This window comes from Delphinapterus leucas, chromosome 5 (genome assembly GCF_059928025.1).
Source record: "Delphinapterus leucas isolate spDelLeu-1000000601 "Yukka" chromosome 5, BTC_Dleu_Yukka2, whole genome shotgun sequence".
Taxonomy (NCBI): domain Eukaryota; kingdom Metazoa; phylum Chordata; class Mammalia; order Artiodactyla; family Monodontidae; genus Delphinapterus; species Delphinapterus leucas.
This window is the reverse complement of record NC_143133.1, coordinates 67,961,700-67,977,218: the sequence shown is the minus strand read 5'-3', so window position 1 is coordinate 67,977,218 and position 15,519 is coordinate 67,961,700. Positions and strand designations below refer to the sequence as shown.

At 36.3% G+C, this 15,519-nt stretch overlaps 1 protein-coding gene across 3 annotated transcripts in view; it reads left to right on the top strand.

Annotated features, from left to right (window-relative positions):
- Window positions 1-15,519, top strand: part of KCTD8 (potassium channel tetramerization domain containing 8) — a 256,027-nt gene that overhangs the window by 63,655 nt on the left and 176,853 nt on the right. Inside the window, exon 4 of one of the 3 annotated variants that reach the window (XM_089911866.1) lies at window positions 2,442-2,453. The exons of the other annotated variants lie outside the window; for them this stretch is intronic. Within the exon in view, the coding sequence (XP_089767992.1) occupies window positions 2,442-2,453 (12 nt within the window). The remainder of the gene's footprint in view (window positions 1-2,441; window positions 2,454-15,519) is intronic. 3 annotated transcript variants of the gene reach the window in all.

Below are 15,519 nucleotides of genomic sequence, written 5' to 3'. Positions count from 1 at the left end.
TCTTTCATGTTTGTTCTTCAGCTTTGCTCTTTTATTTCTGGTGAGAAGTGACATAGAGAATCTAATCCTTTCAGGAACAGAAGTAACAAGTGTTAAAGAGGACACATTAACTCATACAACTGGGCACCATTTTCTTGCATGTCTGATTTAAGGGACTGCAATAGTTGACTTTTTAAACTTACTTCCAAGGAATAACTTTTAGGCAATAAGGAAAACAGATAAAAGGCTTTGACCTCTAAAGGCATATAGCTATGTATATTCTAGTTATTTACCTGACATATGTTATTTTAAATATTTTCTATGACTGTCTTATAAAATAAAGTAAAATACATTTCTGAGTTTCATTGTGTGAACCCAAGAATAAATATTTCAATTTTCTATCAGTGATTTTCCTACAGGAACAGGCTGTAAAATGAGTTCATCGCATTAAAAAAATACATCTAAGCAAAAGGAAATTTAGTTTCTGTTTTAAATATAGATTTAACTGTAATTCATTATGCTACAACTGCTTTGTAACCACAAATAAATTAATTCTATGTGTTAGATACCATGACTGCAAAGAATTGTGCTTGAAAAAACAGTTCAACCCCAATAAAGATGTTAAAAACAATAATAATAAAATTTATATTATTGGGAAAAAAAACAGTTCAAAATTCTTATAATATTTCCCCACATAGTAAAAACATTTGCCAGTGTATTTTAGTTTTAATAAATTAGCAACAATAAATCCTAACTTCTTTTTTTCTAAAGAATGATTTCATTCTTTTTGTAAGAAAAAGATACAAGCTCGTTATTAAAAGAATAGATAAGCAATACAGAAACATTTAATAATAATAATAAAATAGTTATTCAAGTATAACCTCCCAGGGCTTCCCTGGTGGCACAGTGGTTGAGAGTTCGCCTGCCGATGCAGGGGACGCGGGTTCGTGCCCCGGTCTGGGAAGATCCCACATGCCGCGGAGCGGCTGGGCCCGTGAGGCATGGCCGCTGAGCCTGCGTGTCCGGAGCCTGTGCTCCGCAATGGGAGAGGCCACAACAGTGAGAGGCCCATGTACCGAAAAAAAAAAAAAAAAGTAACCTCCCAGAAAATACTATTACCAATATTATGCAGATGACTCTCTAGTTATCTCTTTTTTCTTTTGCGGTACGCGGGCCTCTCACTGTTGTGGCCTCTCCCGTTGTGGAGCACAGGCTCCAGATGCGCAGGCTCAGCAGCTGTGGCTCACGGGCCCAGCCGCTCTGCGGCATGTGGGATCTTCCCGGACCGGGGCATGAACCCGTGTCCCCTGCATCGGCAGGCAGACTCTCAACCACTGTGCTACCAGGGAAGCCCTAGTTATCTCTTTATATAAGACTTGAATTAACTTATTTTGAGCCATAACATAAACTCCTATTTACCAACTGAATGTTGTGTTCTGTGTATATATATTATATTTATAGGCATATGTGTGAGTGCATACACACACACACACACACACACAAACTTTCTATGTACATATATATCAATGTGCATAAATATATGTATAATTTTAAATGTATATAAAAATATTAGAGAGATGGGCTTAATATGTGCATATGTGCTACTTATGGTCAAGATACTTACAAAATTACTAAAAATAGTTTCACTAATTGGAATGTGATCTATAAAAGGGACTATTGATTTTTAACGTTTTTGTGGTTCCCATTTTTATGTAAACTGATTCGTTTAGATTTGTTATGCTATCTTTATTTTATTTCCAATTAATAGCAGTTCATAATCTGACTAACAGAACTTAAAAAACTCTGGCTTAAACAAATTAAGGGGTTCTCTTTCACTTGCGAGAAAGAGTCTTGATGGAGGCAGTCTAGAATGTTATGGAGGCCCTATTGTGTCCCCAGAATTCAGACCCCTCTGAGCTTTCTCAAACTCTCTTCTTAGAGTATGATACTGTTCAAGTTTGCAAATTGCCTGCTGGAGTTCAGCCACCAGGTTTGCATTTCAATCTGTAAGTAAAAGGATGACGAAGGGCAAAATGGGACACATCAGCTGAATCGGTTGTTTTCTTTTGAGGAACTTTCTTAAAACTCCTTCCACCAATTTACACTGCATGGGTTTGAAATGTGTCGTGAGGTCATTCCCGGATGCTAAGGAAGGTGATTCTCTTAGTAAAGAAGAAGTGGAGAAAAGATAGTGAGTATGCTAGTAGTGGACTCTGCCGCAGATACTTCCCTAATAGTTTCTGGCAAAGATCAACTTGATTTTTTTCTTAGGTGGAGATCGAATTATTCTTTTCGTTGGTTTTATATATTTCTTCAGAAGTTTCATGTTATGAGCAGATTGACAAAGAAAAGTTGATGAGGTTGTTTTAGCTTTCTGTGAGCTGATTTTGAGGATAAACAAAATTGCAAGTATCTTTTAATCTGAAGCATTTAAAAAACCTCCCTTGTAGTTCTTGAGGCAGACACTGTAGTTGGTTGACACAATGCCTCTTTCCCTCTGCCTACACTTCTTTCTGTCTTTTCTATAGAGTTTGGAAAGCTGAACACTGTTTCCCCATCTTTCTTGCTGGTACGGCTGGAAAGCTTGCACAGTTCTGGCCACTAGACATAGGAAGAAGTTTGCTAGGAATGTGCCCAAGAAAGCTTTGCTTTCTCACTATAAAAGAGAAAACTCCTTTCTCATTTTGCCATAAGCACAGCTCTGATGTTGGAAACCTGAGCAGCCATCTTGAGAGCATGAGGGACCATGAATGAAGGAAAAGCCTAGGTAACCACAGAGTTGAGCCCTAACATGGTTGAGTCACTGGACCAAGGCCTATGTTAGAACCTAGATGCCTTGTTAATACGAGAAAATATTTGTCACTGTAAGATTTTCCTTATTTTCTGGTAAATGCTCAATTTATGCAGTATCCATTTCTTCACTGACTCAAATTAAGGTTCTTTTGTTTTTGAGACTTTGGCTTGGTTTGGAGTTGTAATTAAAAGCCCCTAGGGGGAATGCTTCATCTGTCTGTACCATGCATGAGATACATAAAAGTGTGTACTCAGGTTACCTGATTTGAACTCTGTGGTTTTATGTTGTCAGAGAGACTTGAGTTTGAAGCCAGGATTTAATCTTGAGGAATTAAATTTAAAATAGGAATAATAATGACTACATCATGGTTATTTTGTGACATTAAATACCATAATATGGGATTACATATTACACAAACCTTGGCTTTCTCCTGGAGTACTTCAACAAAGACAGGATTTATCTTTTCCTTTCTGAGTTTAAGTTTTCTGAGACACGTTCATTTTGCATTGGGATCATGGAATTGGGCAACTCAAAGAAGACGAATACTCACATCCCACTTCTATTAATTGTGAACTTGGGCTCGTTATTTGATCTTTCTGACCCTCTGTTTCTTTGCCTTCATTAAAGGGCATAGTAGCACTTATCCTCAACTAAATTAGACGATGCACATGAAAACTCCTAGTCCTTGGCATGCTATTGGGCAATCAGTAGATGTTACTTTTTCTTCTGATTCATTTGTGTTTGCTACTTAAAATTATGTTTTAGAGTGAATGTTCCATATTTTTAAATAAAGATTACTTTTGATACTTTCTAATGACTTAAGAGAAAGTAAAGAAGTGACAATAAACTAAACACACTGAATGGTTGGGAAATATGTTCTCTTGAACTCTATATTCTCATTGACCAAAACCATGTTACATAGATTATCAAATTCAAAGTAATTGCAGAGCTATAAACATAATACTGGCATATGAAATACTATTACATTAATAATTCTTTAAGACACTTTAATGTTCTTCCAGTTACTATCCAGAAACTCCATTGTTGATGAAGGGTAGTTTTCTAAGAATGCTCATTTGAATTTTATGACTGATTTTTTTATATTGAGTTTTAAAATAGGCTTTTTTTCATGTATTTTTTTCAGTGACCATCAGTAGCGACTCTGTTTTGAAGAGATAGTACATTTACTAACATCATTGGCATAATTTTAATCTCCTAATTCTTTTGTTTAATTACATACTTCTAGCCACACTGGTGTGTGAATAACCGTAGTATAGTTTTAGAAATTTTTTGACACTAATTTATAAGGAATATATTATTGCAAGACCAAATCTGTATTCTTCTTTCAACTTTCTTTATAACTTTAGGAAAATAGTGTAACCTTTGTTTTTGTCCCAACCATGTCTTACTGAAATCTGATCCTCCTTTTGACAAGCCAGCAAAGCTATAGTTTGCTATTATAATGCTCCTAAAAATACCATACTCATTTAAAGCCACAGAACTGTGCTCACTACAGTCAATGCTTAAATATGGAAGGAGTGTAACTCTTCCATTGTCACAATATTGCATCTTTCCCACATTGTGGGGCATAAATATTTCCAGCAGGAATTGGAATTTAGTGTCAGCACTTTTCCCAACTATGACTTAGCAGTGATCAGTATTCTTGCTTTGTAGGCTGGGAGAAAAGTGCTTCTTTGTCCTTATCTGTTCTGACAATTTGATATATTTAGGTTTATCTCATGAATATCATTTGGTGATATTTTTGGTGTTTAGTAAAAATAGATGTTTTTCAGCTGTACAGAGCTATAGTTTATAATAAACTTTATATTGCAATGTTCAAGGAAGAAATTATGATGAATTGAGACCATTCTCTGCCTGAAAACCAAATCTCACCATGTTATACTTTTCCTCATTTAACCTTGGAGGGGAAGTTGTATCCACCATTTGGGATTATCTCACCTGACTATTCTTAGCTCCAGAAGTTTTCATCAGCAGCTTGATGAAAAATACTTAGTAAGCATCTTTTGTTAATGGTACTTTATATGAGTGAATCAGCCTCTAACCTTTGAATGCTCATGATTATTGGCAGGGAAACTAAGATGGTTTGGAGCGATGCAAAGTCCTTTCCAAGCACACCCAAACCGTTTAACTAAGATTTGACTATGATGTTGTGAGTAATCTGACTCAGTAATAGTTGAAACAATATGATGACAATTAAAATCCCAGCCCAGAAGCTCAACTTGTTATTTTTTAGGATTCAAAAGGTACAGTCAATAAATGTGTTATTTAATATATATTTAAAGCCTTGTTTTGCAGAAGACCACGTACACTGTAGAAAGCTCCTCTAACACTGCCGAGATGGGAAAGGGCCACACGATATACCCACTCAGAGGACCAACTCTCTTTCCTTCCATAAACCTTAATGGCCTTTCTTAGGACCAACTTAAAATAAGGAAGAGGTTTATTTAAGTTTTAGGGACAGTACAAACCTATGGATCTGATTCTGTGATTAAGGGAATGAGCACTCATCTAAATAGTAAGATCTATGTAGGTTGAAGGAAGGCAAATAGGGTTGCTTGACCAAAAATTTGTTCTCAACCTGTCTGCCAAAGTTTCTGAAATTTTCACAGTTGGCAAGACTCTTGTAAGAGTCTTCATTTCAGCTTGTACTGAGATTTGGCATAGGCCTTGAAATTTAGACTACACCTGCTGTTTGGTTTTAGCATCAGGCTCAGGAAGATTAATTTGCTGAATGCCATTTCTGTGTCATTTCTGGCAACCTTGAACTTGTGCGGAATTACTTGGATTACCATCATATTATGGTACACCTAATCAGTTTAACAGTAATACAAAGTATGCCATTTGTTTTGATTATGAAAATCTGAACATATGTTTATTATTTTAAGTTTTTAATTGCAGTAAAATATACGTAACATAAAATTTACTGTCTTAACCATTACGTGTACAGTTCAGTAATGTTAAGTACACTTACATTGTTGTACAACTACCTTAGTCCATTTGGGCTGCTACAACAGAAATTTATTTCTCACAGTTCTGGAGGCTGGGAAGTACAAGATCAAACCACAGGCAGATTCAGTGTCTTATGAGGACCCACTTCCTGGTTCATAGACTGCCTTTGTGCCTTTGTGCTCTGTCCTCACATGGTGAAAGGAGCAGGATGGCTCTCTTGGTCCTCTTTTAGAAGGGCACTAATCCATTCATATGGCCTCCACCCTTATGACCTAATTATGCTTCCCAAAGTTCTACCTCCTAATATTATCACATTGAGCATCAGGTTTCAACATAGGAATTTCAGATCATAGCAGCAACCAGTCTCCAGAACGCTTTTCATCTTGCAAAACTGAAACTCCATACTCATTAAACAACTCCTTATCTTCTCTTCCCCTTGTCTCTGGCAACCACCATTCTACTTTTGTCTCTAAGAATTTGACTACTCTGGGTACCTCATGTAAATAGAATGACAGTATTTGCAGGGTTTTTTTTGAATGGCTTATTTCATTTAGCATAATGTCCTCAAGGTTCATCCATATTGTAGCATGTGATAGTCTAATTTCCTTCCTTTTTTTAGGTTTAATTATATTACATTATATGTTTATACCACATTTTATTTATCCATTCTTCTGTGGCTGGACACTTGGGTTGCTTCACATTTTAGCTGTTCTGAATAATGCTGCTATGAACATGCATGTAAAAATATCTCTTTGAAAAACTCACTGCTTTGAATTCTTTTGGGTGTACACCCAGAAGTGGAATTGCTGAATCATATGGTAATTCTATTTTTAAATTTTTGATGAACTGCCATATTGTTTTCTGTAGCCACTGCATCATTTTACATTCTAATCTAACAATATACAAGGTTCCAATTTCTCCACATCCTTGCCAATGGTTGTTATTTTCTGTTTTCTTTTTCTTTTAATATAGTAGCCATCCTAATGTGTGTGATGTAGTATCTTATTATAGTTTTGATTTGCATTTCTCTAATGACTATTGATGTTGAGCATTTTTTCTTCTGCTTGTTGGCCATTTATATATCTTCTTTGGAGAAATGTCTTTTCAAGTCCTTTGCCCATTTTTAATCAGGTTGTTTGTTTTTCTGTTGTTGAGTTATAAGAGTTCTTTACATATTCTGGATATTAACTCCTTATTAGACATATGATATATAAATATTATTTCCCATTCTGTGGGTTGCCTTTTTATTTTGTTGATTGTGTCTCTTGATGCACAGAAGTTTTAAAGTTTGATGTAGTCCAGCTTATTTATTTTTTGTTTTCGTTGTTGCCTATGATTTTAGTGTCATATCCATGAAATCATTGCCAAATTCCATGTCATGAAGCTTTTCCTCTATGCTTTCCTCTAAGAGTTTTATAGTTTTCACTCTTATGTTTAGGTCTTTGATCAATTATGTGTTAATCTTTGCATATGATGCAATACAAGTGTTCAACTTAATTCTCGCATTCTTTATTAATTGTTTTGCATATGAATATTGATATCCAGTTTTCTTCATTCTTTATTCTTTCGCATATGGATATCTAGTTTTCTCAATACTATTTGTTAAAAAGACTGTCCTCTCTCCATTGTGTAATCTTGGCACATTTGTCAAAAAACACTTGACCATATAGGTTTATTTCTGAGCTCTCTATTATATTCCATCATATATCTTGCTTTATGCTGTTACCACTCTGTTTTGATTACTGTAACTTTGTAATAAGTTTTAAAATGGGATGTGTGAGATTTCCAACTATTTCTTTTTCAAAACTGTTTTGACTATTCAGAATTTCTTAAGATTCCATATGAATTTAAAATGGAATTGTCCATTTCTACAAAAAATGACATTGGGATTTTGATAGAGATTGCATTAATCTGTAGATCACTTTGGGTAGTATTGACATTTTAATAATATTAAGTCTTCCAATCATACACACATGATGTGTCTTTTTTTTTTTTTTTTTGCGGTATGCGGGCCTCTCACTGTTGTGGCCTCTCCCGTTGCAGAGCACAGGCTCAGCGGCCATGGCTCATGGGCCCAGCCGCTCCGTGGCATGTGGGATCTTCCCGGACCGGGGCACAAACCCATTTCCCCTGCATCGGCAGGTGGACTCTCAACCACTGTGCCACCAGGGAAGCCCACATGATGTGTCTTCTTTAATTTCTTTTAGTGTTTTGTAGTTTCCAGTGTACAAGTCTTTTGCCTTGTTGGTTAAACTTATTGCTAAGTATTTTATTCTTTTTGGTCTATTGTAAATTGAATTGTTTTCTTAATTTTCCTTTCATATTATTCATTGCTAGTGTGTAGAAATGCAATTGCTTTTTGAGTGTTGATTTTGTATCGTGCAACATTGCTGAATTCATTATTTGTTCTAAGAGGATTTTTTTGTAGCTGAACATTCAATTTTAAAAACAGGTAAATATTTTAGAGCTAACTTAGACTGAAAAGTCTCATGTGATTTATACTTTGAAGTATACGTGTATATTAGTGTAAGCATAAAATGCTACAATAAGGCAAATTGTGAAGGTTTTTAATTTTATTAAGAAAAATATTTATTAAAAATTTCCAAATAAATTTGGAAGTACATTGAAATATAATAGGTCTATTAGGAGTAATTGCATTAATTAATTAGCTTAGGAATACATTATATTCTTTTTGAACCCGCAAATGTTTATATAATTTTAAAAATAGTAAAAGGTAGAATATAGAGATTTCAATATATGTGATTTCATAATTCTAATTTTAAAAAAATTAAACGTGAAGATTTCACTTTGAAAGTCTTTACATCTTTTAAGCAAATATGACAAAGAATATCAACTTTGCACTTCAACATTTCACAAGGAGGGAAGCCTTCCAAATCACATAGAAGATTTGTGATTAATTCTCTTCAATCCAGATATTATAAGGAATATAAAAATGTATGAAGAAAAGAACACAGTTATAGAGAAAATTGAGGTATGCTCTAAATACCTTTTATTTATTTATTTATTTATTTGTCACTGCAAAGTGGCAATCTGTTTAGGATTACAGATGTGAAATTGGGTGATCTCAGGAGCAATGTGGTAACTCTCTATGCTAAGAAATTATCCTTCCTGGATTATAATGTTGAACTTTTAATTTACCATTAAAAATTTTAGTAATAAAATTATATTAATAGCTAAATTGCTTAATAAAACCTCAGATTTATTACTGTATCACATACATTCACTATAGAGTTAAAATATTCATTTTGGTCTTTTTTAATCTTGACCAAATATTGATTTTTAACAGCCCTCATTCAGCATTGGCCAAATTTTGCAGTTGGTTTACTTCTATCTTATGTGGATAGGTGTGTTTAACTGTGTTACAGAAGTGAGCTCCAAGACTAGAAGCCAGAGTGGCTAAATATGATGATGTTGTTGAACATTAAATGAAAGGGGGTGCTATGAGGAAGGTTGAGGATGGTGTATATGATGTGTCCCATGATAGAACAATAAAAGGGAAAAGGTAAATTTTATTTACTTTACAGTTTGTCTAGGACTGGTCCTTAGGCTCACAGCAATTGATACATTCAAGTATGACACTTTAGGAAACAAAACAATATATGCTAGGAAATTTGTTCCTTTATCAGACAATGCTAAATTTATCATTGATATAAAAGATAACTGTGCTGTATTATAATAGGTTTTATTTAATTGAAAGGAAATGCCTAGCTACCTCAGGGAATTACAAAATGAATTAATAAAAATTTTAGACTTTGAATTTAAAATTTAAGTCAAGTTCTGTATAAATGCTAGATTTCCATAGTGTATGTGATGGTCATGCAATAAAAATTTTAGCACTATAAAGATTAATGTAATTTTACATGGCAACAATACATAATTCCATTACCTAGCTTAATATGGTGTTTTAATCAAATTAGATAGTTGATATCCTTTGCAGTGTGCTATCTCACAGAGGACATTTTACAATAAAATATGAAGAACATGGTGTTTTGATTCTTAACCAATTTATCCATTACATGGTGTCAACACTCCTTTATCCCTAGCATGAATACATGTGTAAGCATGCACACAGATATATACAGAAGGCAGACAGACCACACACACACACACACACACGCACACACACACACACACACACACACACACACACACACACATATACACCTGCTTTTATTCCGCTTTGCAGCTTCTATTTTAGTTTTCATGGACTAATCACAGGATTTACGTAGGATCTGTCAAAGACCTAATATAAAGAGTGTTAATGTTTAGTCCTCATGTGAAACCTAACAGTAGGTCTCAACAGTTTATCGAGTATAATCCCAAGGTGTGCTCACTTCAGAAGATTAGGGACAGTTCTAAACAATTTGATGTAATTTGATCTTTTTATTTTCATTTAAATTGCATGGCCAAAGAGTAGGTGACTTTTACATTCACAAAGAGTATTATTTTGGTTATTTATACCAATCATTGAGTGCTCCCCCACCAAGATATCTATGTCCTAATCCTTCCCAAAGATGTCCACGTCCTAACCCTTCAAAGATGGTCCATGTCCTAATCCTAGGGATCTGAAAGTATGTTACTTTGGATGAAGTTTGCATATGTGATCAAGTTAAGGATTTTGAAATGGGAAGATTATCTTGGATTGTCCAGGTGGGTCCAATGTAATCACAAGGGTCCCTGTAAGAGGCAAGAGTTTCAGAGTTAAAAAAAGATATTGGACAATACTGTGCTGCTGGTGGTGAAGATGGAAGATGGGGCCATGAGCTAAGTAATGCAGGCAGCCCCTAGAAGTTAGAAAAGGCAAGGAAACAGATTCTCCCCTAAAACTTCTAGAAAGAACCAACCTTGCTGACACCTTGATTTTAGTCCACAAAAACTGATTTTGAGCTTCTTGCTTCTAGAACCATAAGATAAAAAATTTGTGTTGTTTTAAGCTGTCAAATTTGTGATGATTTGCAGTCTGAGGAAATTAACAGCAGCTGTAGGAAACTAATTCAACCCCAAAATATTTATGGGAATTTCTTTGTGATTGCTTTATTAGTAAAAAAAATAATCATTACATTGTTCACTGCAGTCACTAATAGTTAATTCAAAACCATTTTAAATCAAGGATACATGAACATTATTATCCTAACACTTGTTCATTCATTGTTGTATGCACAGACACGTGTGTCTGTGTGTTCTGTGTTATATATATAAAGAAGGGTGTTTGATTGTAATTGTTATCTGCATGTGGTCTGTTGTAGGAAGCCTCTAAGATGGTACCCCATTGATCCTGCTTCCTGGTATTCATGCTCTTGTGTAATACCCTTTCCTAGAGTGTGGGCTGGACCTAGTGACTCCCTTCAAATGAATAGAATGCAGTAAAAGTGACGGGGTATCACTTCTAGGGTTAGGTTATAAAAGGACAATGACTTTCATCTTAGGTGTTCACTCTTGAGCTCTTACTCATTCTCTCTGAGAGAAGCCAACTGCTGTGTTGTAAGCTGTCCTATGGAGGTGCTCACATGGCAAGGAACTGATGGAAATGGAAATCTCTGGCCAAAGCTATAGCTATGATGAACTGAGGTTATAGTTCCAATAGTTATCAAGAAACCTGCCATGTGAGTGATCTCAGAAGCATATTTTCTCCTAGTCAAGCCTCCAAATGAGGTCACAGCTCCAGTGGACAGTTCGGTTGTAACCTTATGAGAGACCTTGAGCTAAAGCATCCACGTAAGCTGTGCCTGCATTACTAACCCATAGAACTAAAAGATAACAAATGTTGTTATTTTAAGTTACTGTGTTGTGGGGTAATTTTTCAAATAGCAGTAGATAATAAATAGGTGGCCTTCCATGACCTCACACCCTAATATAACTCAGATGTGAAGTATAGACTGTTCCCACATACGTTTCATTGTATTTTTTTAATTCCAAGGAGAAATAGATATGACTAGGTTTATTCTTAGTTATTGCTCTAGAGCAGTGGCATGAACTTTATTTCAATAATATTATCATTTCTTAATAATATGGCAAGTAATAGATTCAGCTCACAAAGAGAATCCCATCTTACAAATAGTTGACTTTATACATAGGAGATCTCAGTTATAAAGCATTTCACAGTCTATGGAGGAAAGCAGATATCTATACAGCTAACTTGCCTCTATATTCCAAACAGAATTATGAAGAGTTCTCTGGGAAGGTAGAGTAAGAAGTGATTTAAGTTTTCTGATCCTGGGACTCAATAAAAGCTTCATAGGAGGAAGGGGGAAGGGAAGAAAGAAGACATAACGTAGCACAGACAAGGCTATGGATCCTTAAGTTAGCAAGTCTACACTGCTTCCATCAAGGCCTGTCTGATCATGTGACTTCCTTCCATGTCACCATATTACCTATAGGATAATGAGCTGAGGATAAAAGGTATAAAACCCTTTATGACCTTTCTCCTTCCTTCCTTCTACGGCAGGACTGTCTTGAAACTCAAGCAACAGCAACTCTTGTCAGCCCTGTGTTTGGCTGGACCTCCTCTGGTCTTTCTCCAGACAATTCTCCATAGCATATGTTGTCTGTGGGCCCAAGGATTGGTGCCCACCCTGGAGCTGCACCTCCTTCTTTTAGACCATGAGTGAGGTACTCAGGACCCCATAATTTCCCTCGAAATTGACCTTGAGCCTGCTTCCAGGGTATCCCTGGGCCTCCTCAATATTGTCTGCCCTTCCAAGAGTAGGCTCTTTGTCAATGTGCTTTCCTGTTGGCATGAGGGATGACCACTGTTCCAGTGAGCATGGATGGAAGTTGATCACACAGGCTGGAGTGTCCCAATTCATGTGTGTGAGAATCCCCTCACATTAAGGGAAGGAACTAAGGGTGGGGAGAGAGGTGGGACTGACCAAAGTATGGCAGCTGTCTCCCACACACCACCAGGCTCTGATGTGAAACCTCAAGAAATACAAGAAGTCTAGATTTCATTCTGGCCTTCATGTTGTTAAAACTATCTATTTGTAAACGTAGGAGGCTAGCATATTCTATTTAACATTGGGTTATCTTGACTTACACATTTTAAATATTTAGACATATGGTATGCAGACTTCATTTATATTTTTACTCTGGGTCCTGCAAATGTAAGTGTCAAGTCTTTTCTCCAAGATTATTTCCCCCTGTTTTTCACTCATTCCGCGTGCTCCAGACATATCTAGTGCCTTACAGATTTCTCAGCCTTCTATGTTACTTGATGCTTTTGCATGTATTACCTCCTCTCCCAAGAATACCCTTTTCAACTTTTTTATCTAAGAACCTGACACATATTCTTGAAGACCCAGAACGAAAGTTATTTCCAACCTCCCCTGGTCACAGTGAACCATTTACCGATTGGTGCTCCCTTTGTTCCTTTTAGTGTTTGTTCATTTTTGTTCCTTTTAGTGGATGAGCTAGAGAATGCCAGGCAATATGAGAGGAGAGCTTCAATCTCACCTCAGGAGTGAAGGCATTTGGACCTTTTTCTACAGCCTCAAGTTCTGCTAAAATATAGGCAAAATTCTTCTTCTTTTTTTAATTTTGATTTTTTTGTTCTTCATGGATTTTTTTTGCATCAGTTTGTATTTTTATTTACTTATTTATTTTTTGGCCATGCCGTGCGGCATGCAGGATCTTAGTACCTAGACCAGGGATTGAACCTGTGCCCCCTGCAATGGAAGCACAGAGTCTTAACCACTGGACCACCAGGGAAGTGTGCAAAATTCTTCCTATGCATGCCAGCACTCCTTTTCATGTTGACTGTCCTTTCTCCTCCAGGAGCACCTTTGTATACTTTTTTGCATTAGTCTTCACTTAGAATTTGGGCCTCCCCATCCGTGTATAGTAAAAACCCCTGTGATCGTCTAGAAAGTTATAGATACTCTAGGCTAACACATATTGAGCATTATATACATGAAAGACTGGTTTTGAGGATTGCCCCAGTTCTTCTGAGAAGACTGTAATCTTCACTTACCTTGCTGTATAGCTGTCTGAACTATTTTGTGTTATTTCTAAAGGATAGTACTTCGGGAGAAATAGATTTAGATATTTTTAATCAAGCCTGACCTTTCAGTGCAGCAAATGAGGTGTGTGAAATTTCATAGTTTCTAATCCAAGGGTTTTATAATATCTTGGACTATTGACTGGATATCTGAAATGTGAGTGAGAGAGGGAGAAAGAATAAGAGAGAAGGAAAAGAGACTGGGGCCTGGGAAGAAGGAATGAAGGAGGCAGGAAGAGCAGGAAGAATGAGATGGGAGGAGAAAGTCTTATCCATAATGTTTTTCCATTCCTTTATTCAACACATATTTATTACCAGTTCGGGGCCAGGAATGATGTTAGTCCTGGGCAAACACTAATGATTTAAATAATAAAAATAATAGCTAAACTTGTATAGTACTTACTATGGGTCAAGCCCTAGAATAAATGCTTTAAAATATGATATTATTTTATCTTCATAACAACCCTATGAAATAAATATTGTTATGTTTCCCATTTTACAAATGAGGAAACTGAGGAATAAACAGGTTAAGTACATACAATCATAGAGCTACTGAGTGACAGAGCTGGGATTTGATCCCAAGTCGCCCTGCTCTGGAGCCCTTGCTTTTAACTACAACCTTGTACTGAGCCTTCTTGAGGGTCTATAGTCCATGGGCACTGGAAGTGCGGTAAAGGACAGGGACAATGAATAGACGTGTTGGGATGAAGCGCATAAGAAGATAAGGAAGCCGACAGGAAAGACTTCTCTCCCAGGGTTCCAGAGTTAGCAAAGGATTCCAGAGAAGGTGAGGTTTATGCCTGCTGATAGTGGAGGTCAGCCACATGAGGGGAGGAAGAAGGAAGCTCAAGGGAAGGTGAGCTCCATTGGTAAAGGGAAAGATTTTGCATTTACTTTATACAAAATAAATAGTATTTGCAACTGATACATCATTCTATATTATTGCACAGAGAAGCATCCCTCCATATTTTATGAGCTGCTAAAACCTATCATATGGAAGGACTTACAAAACCACTGATAAAGCTCGGATTTTAATTATAGTTGTGCTGTAACGAAAGATAATATGGAGTTATTTCTCTGCACCAAGCATGAACCTTGTAATAGTGTCCCAAGTTTTTAAAATAATTGAAGCAGTGTCTCTGAAATGCAGCCTGATTTTGAGAAGCATACATTAAGACACAAATCTGTACCTGGAAAGGCATCCTGTTATTGGTTTTAAGACCTTTCCTTTCTGACACAATGAAGAATGTTTATTAAGCAGAAACTCACTGGATCTGGAAGTGAGTAAAGTGACTGAAGGAAAAAATGCCCCAGGCTTCTTTTCATAGAAATGAATAATCCTTTAAAAGATGTTCTCTTTTTATTGTTCCTGAATGCTTTACCTCCCTTCCCTCCCCTTCAAAGTCCACCTGTTTGTGTAATATGACTGTGCTCTGGTATCACCTCCTCCACAAAGCTGTCTTCATCCCTCCTGCCCTAGTTGATCCTGTGACCTTCCTCCATGCTTGTACCCGTACCCTCACTGTAGCTTTAGTATCATCAGTGCACCTGCCTCATGTACTTATAATTCTTAGTACCTCTGTTTGTCTTTCACTGGACTGTGAGCCCCTGGAGAGTAGGGACTTTATTATATTCATTCTAATGGACTGCATGACATATTGTACTTATTAAAAGTCTGAATCATCTAACACTACTAAAATATTATCAAGTGGGGAATAATGCTATTTCGATCAGAAAAAGGAAATGCGTGGCTCCCTAGAAA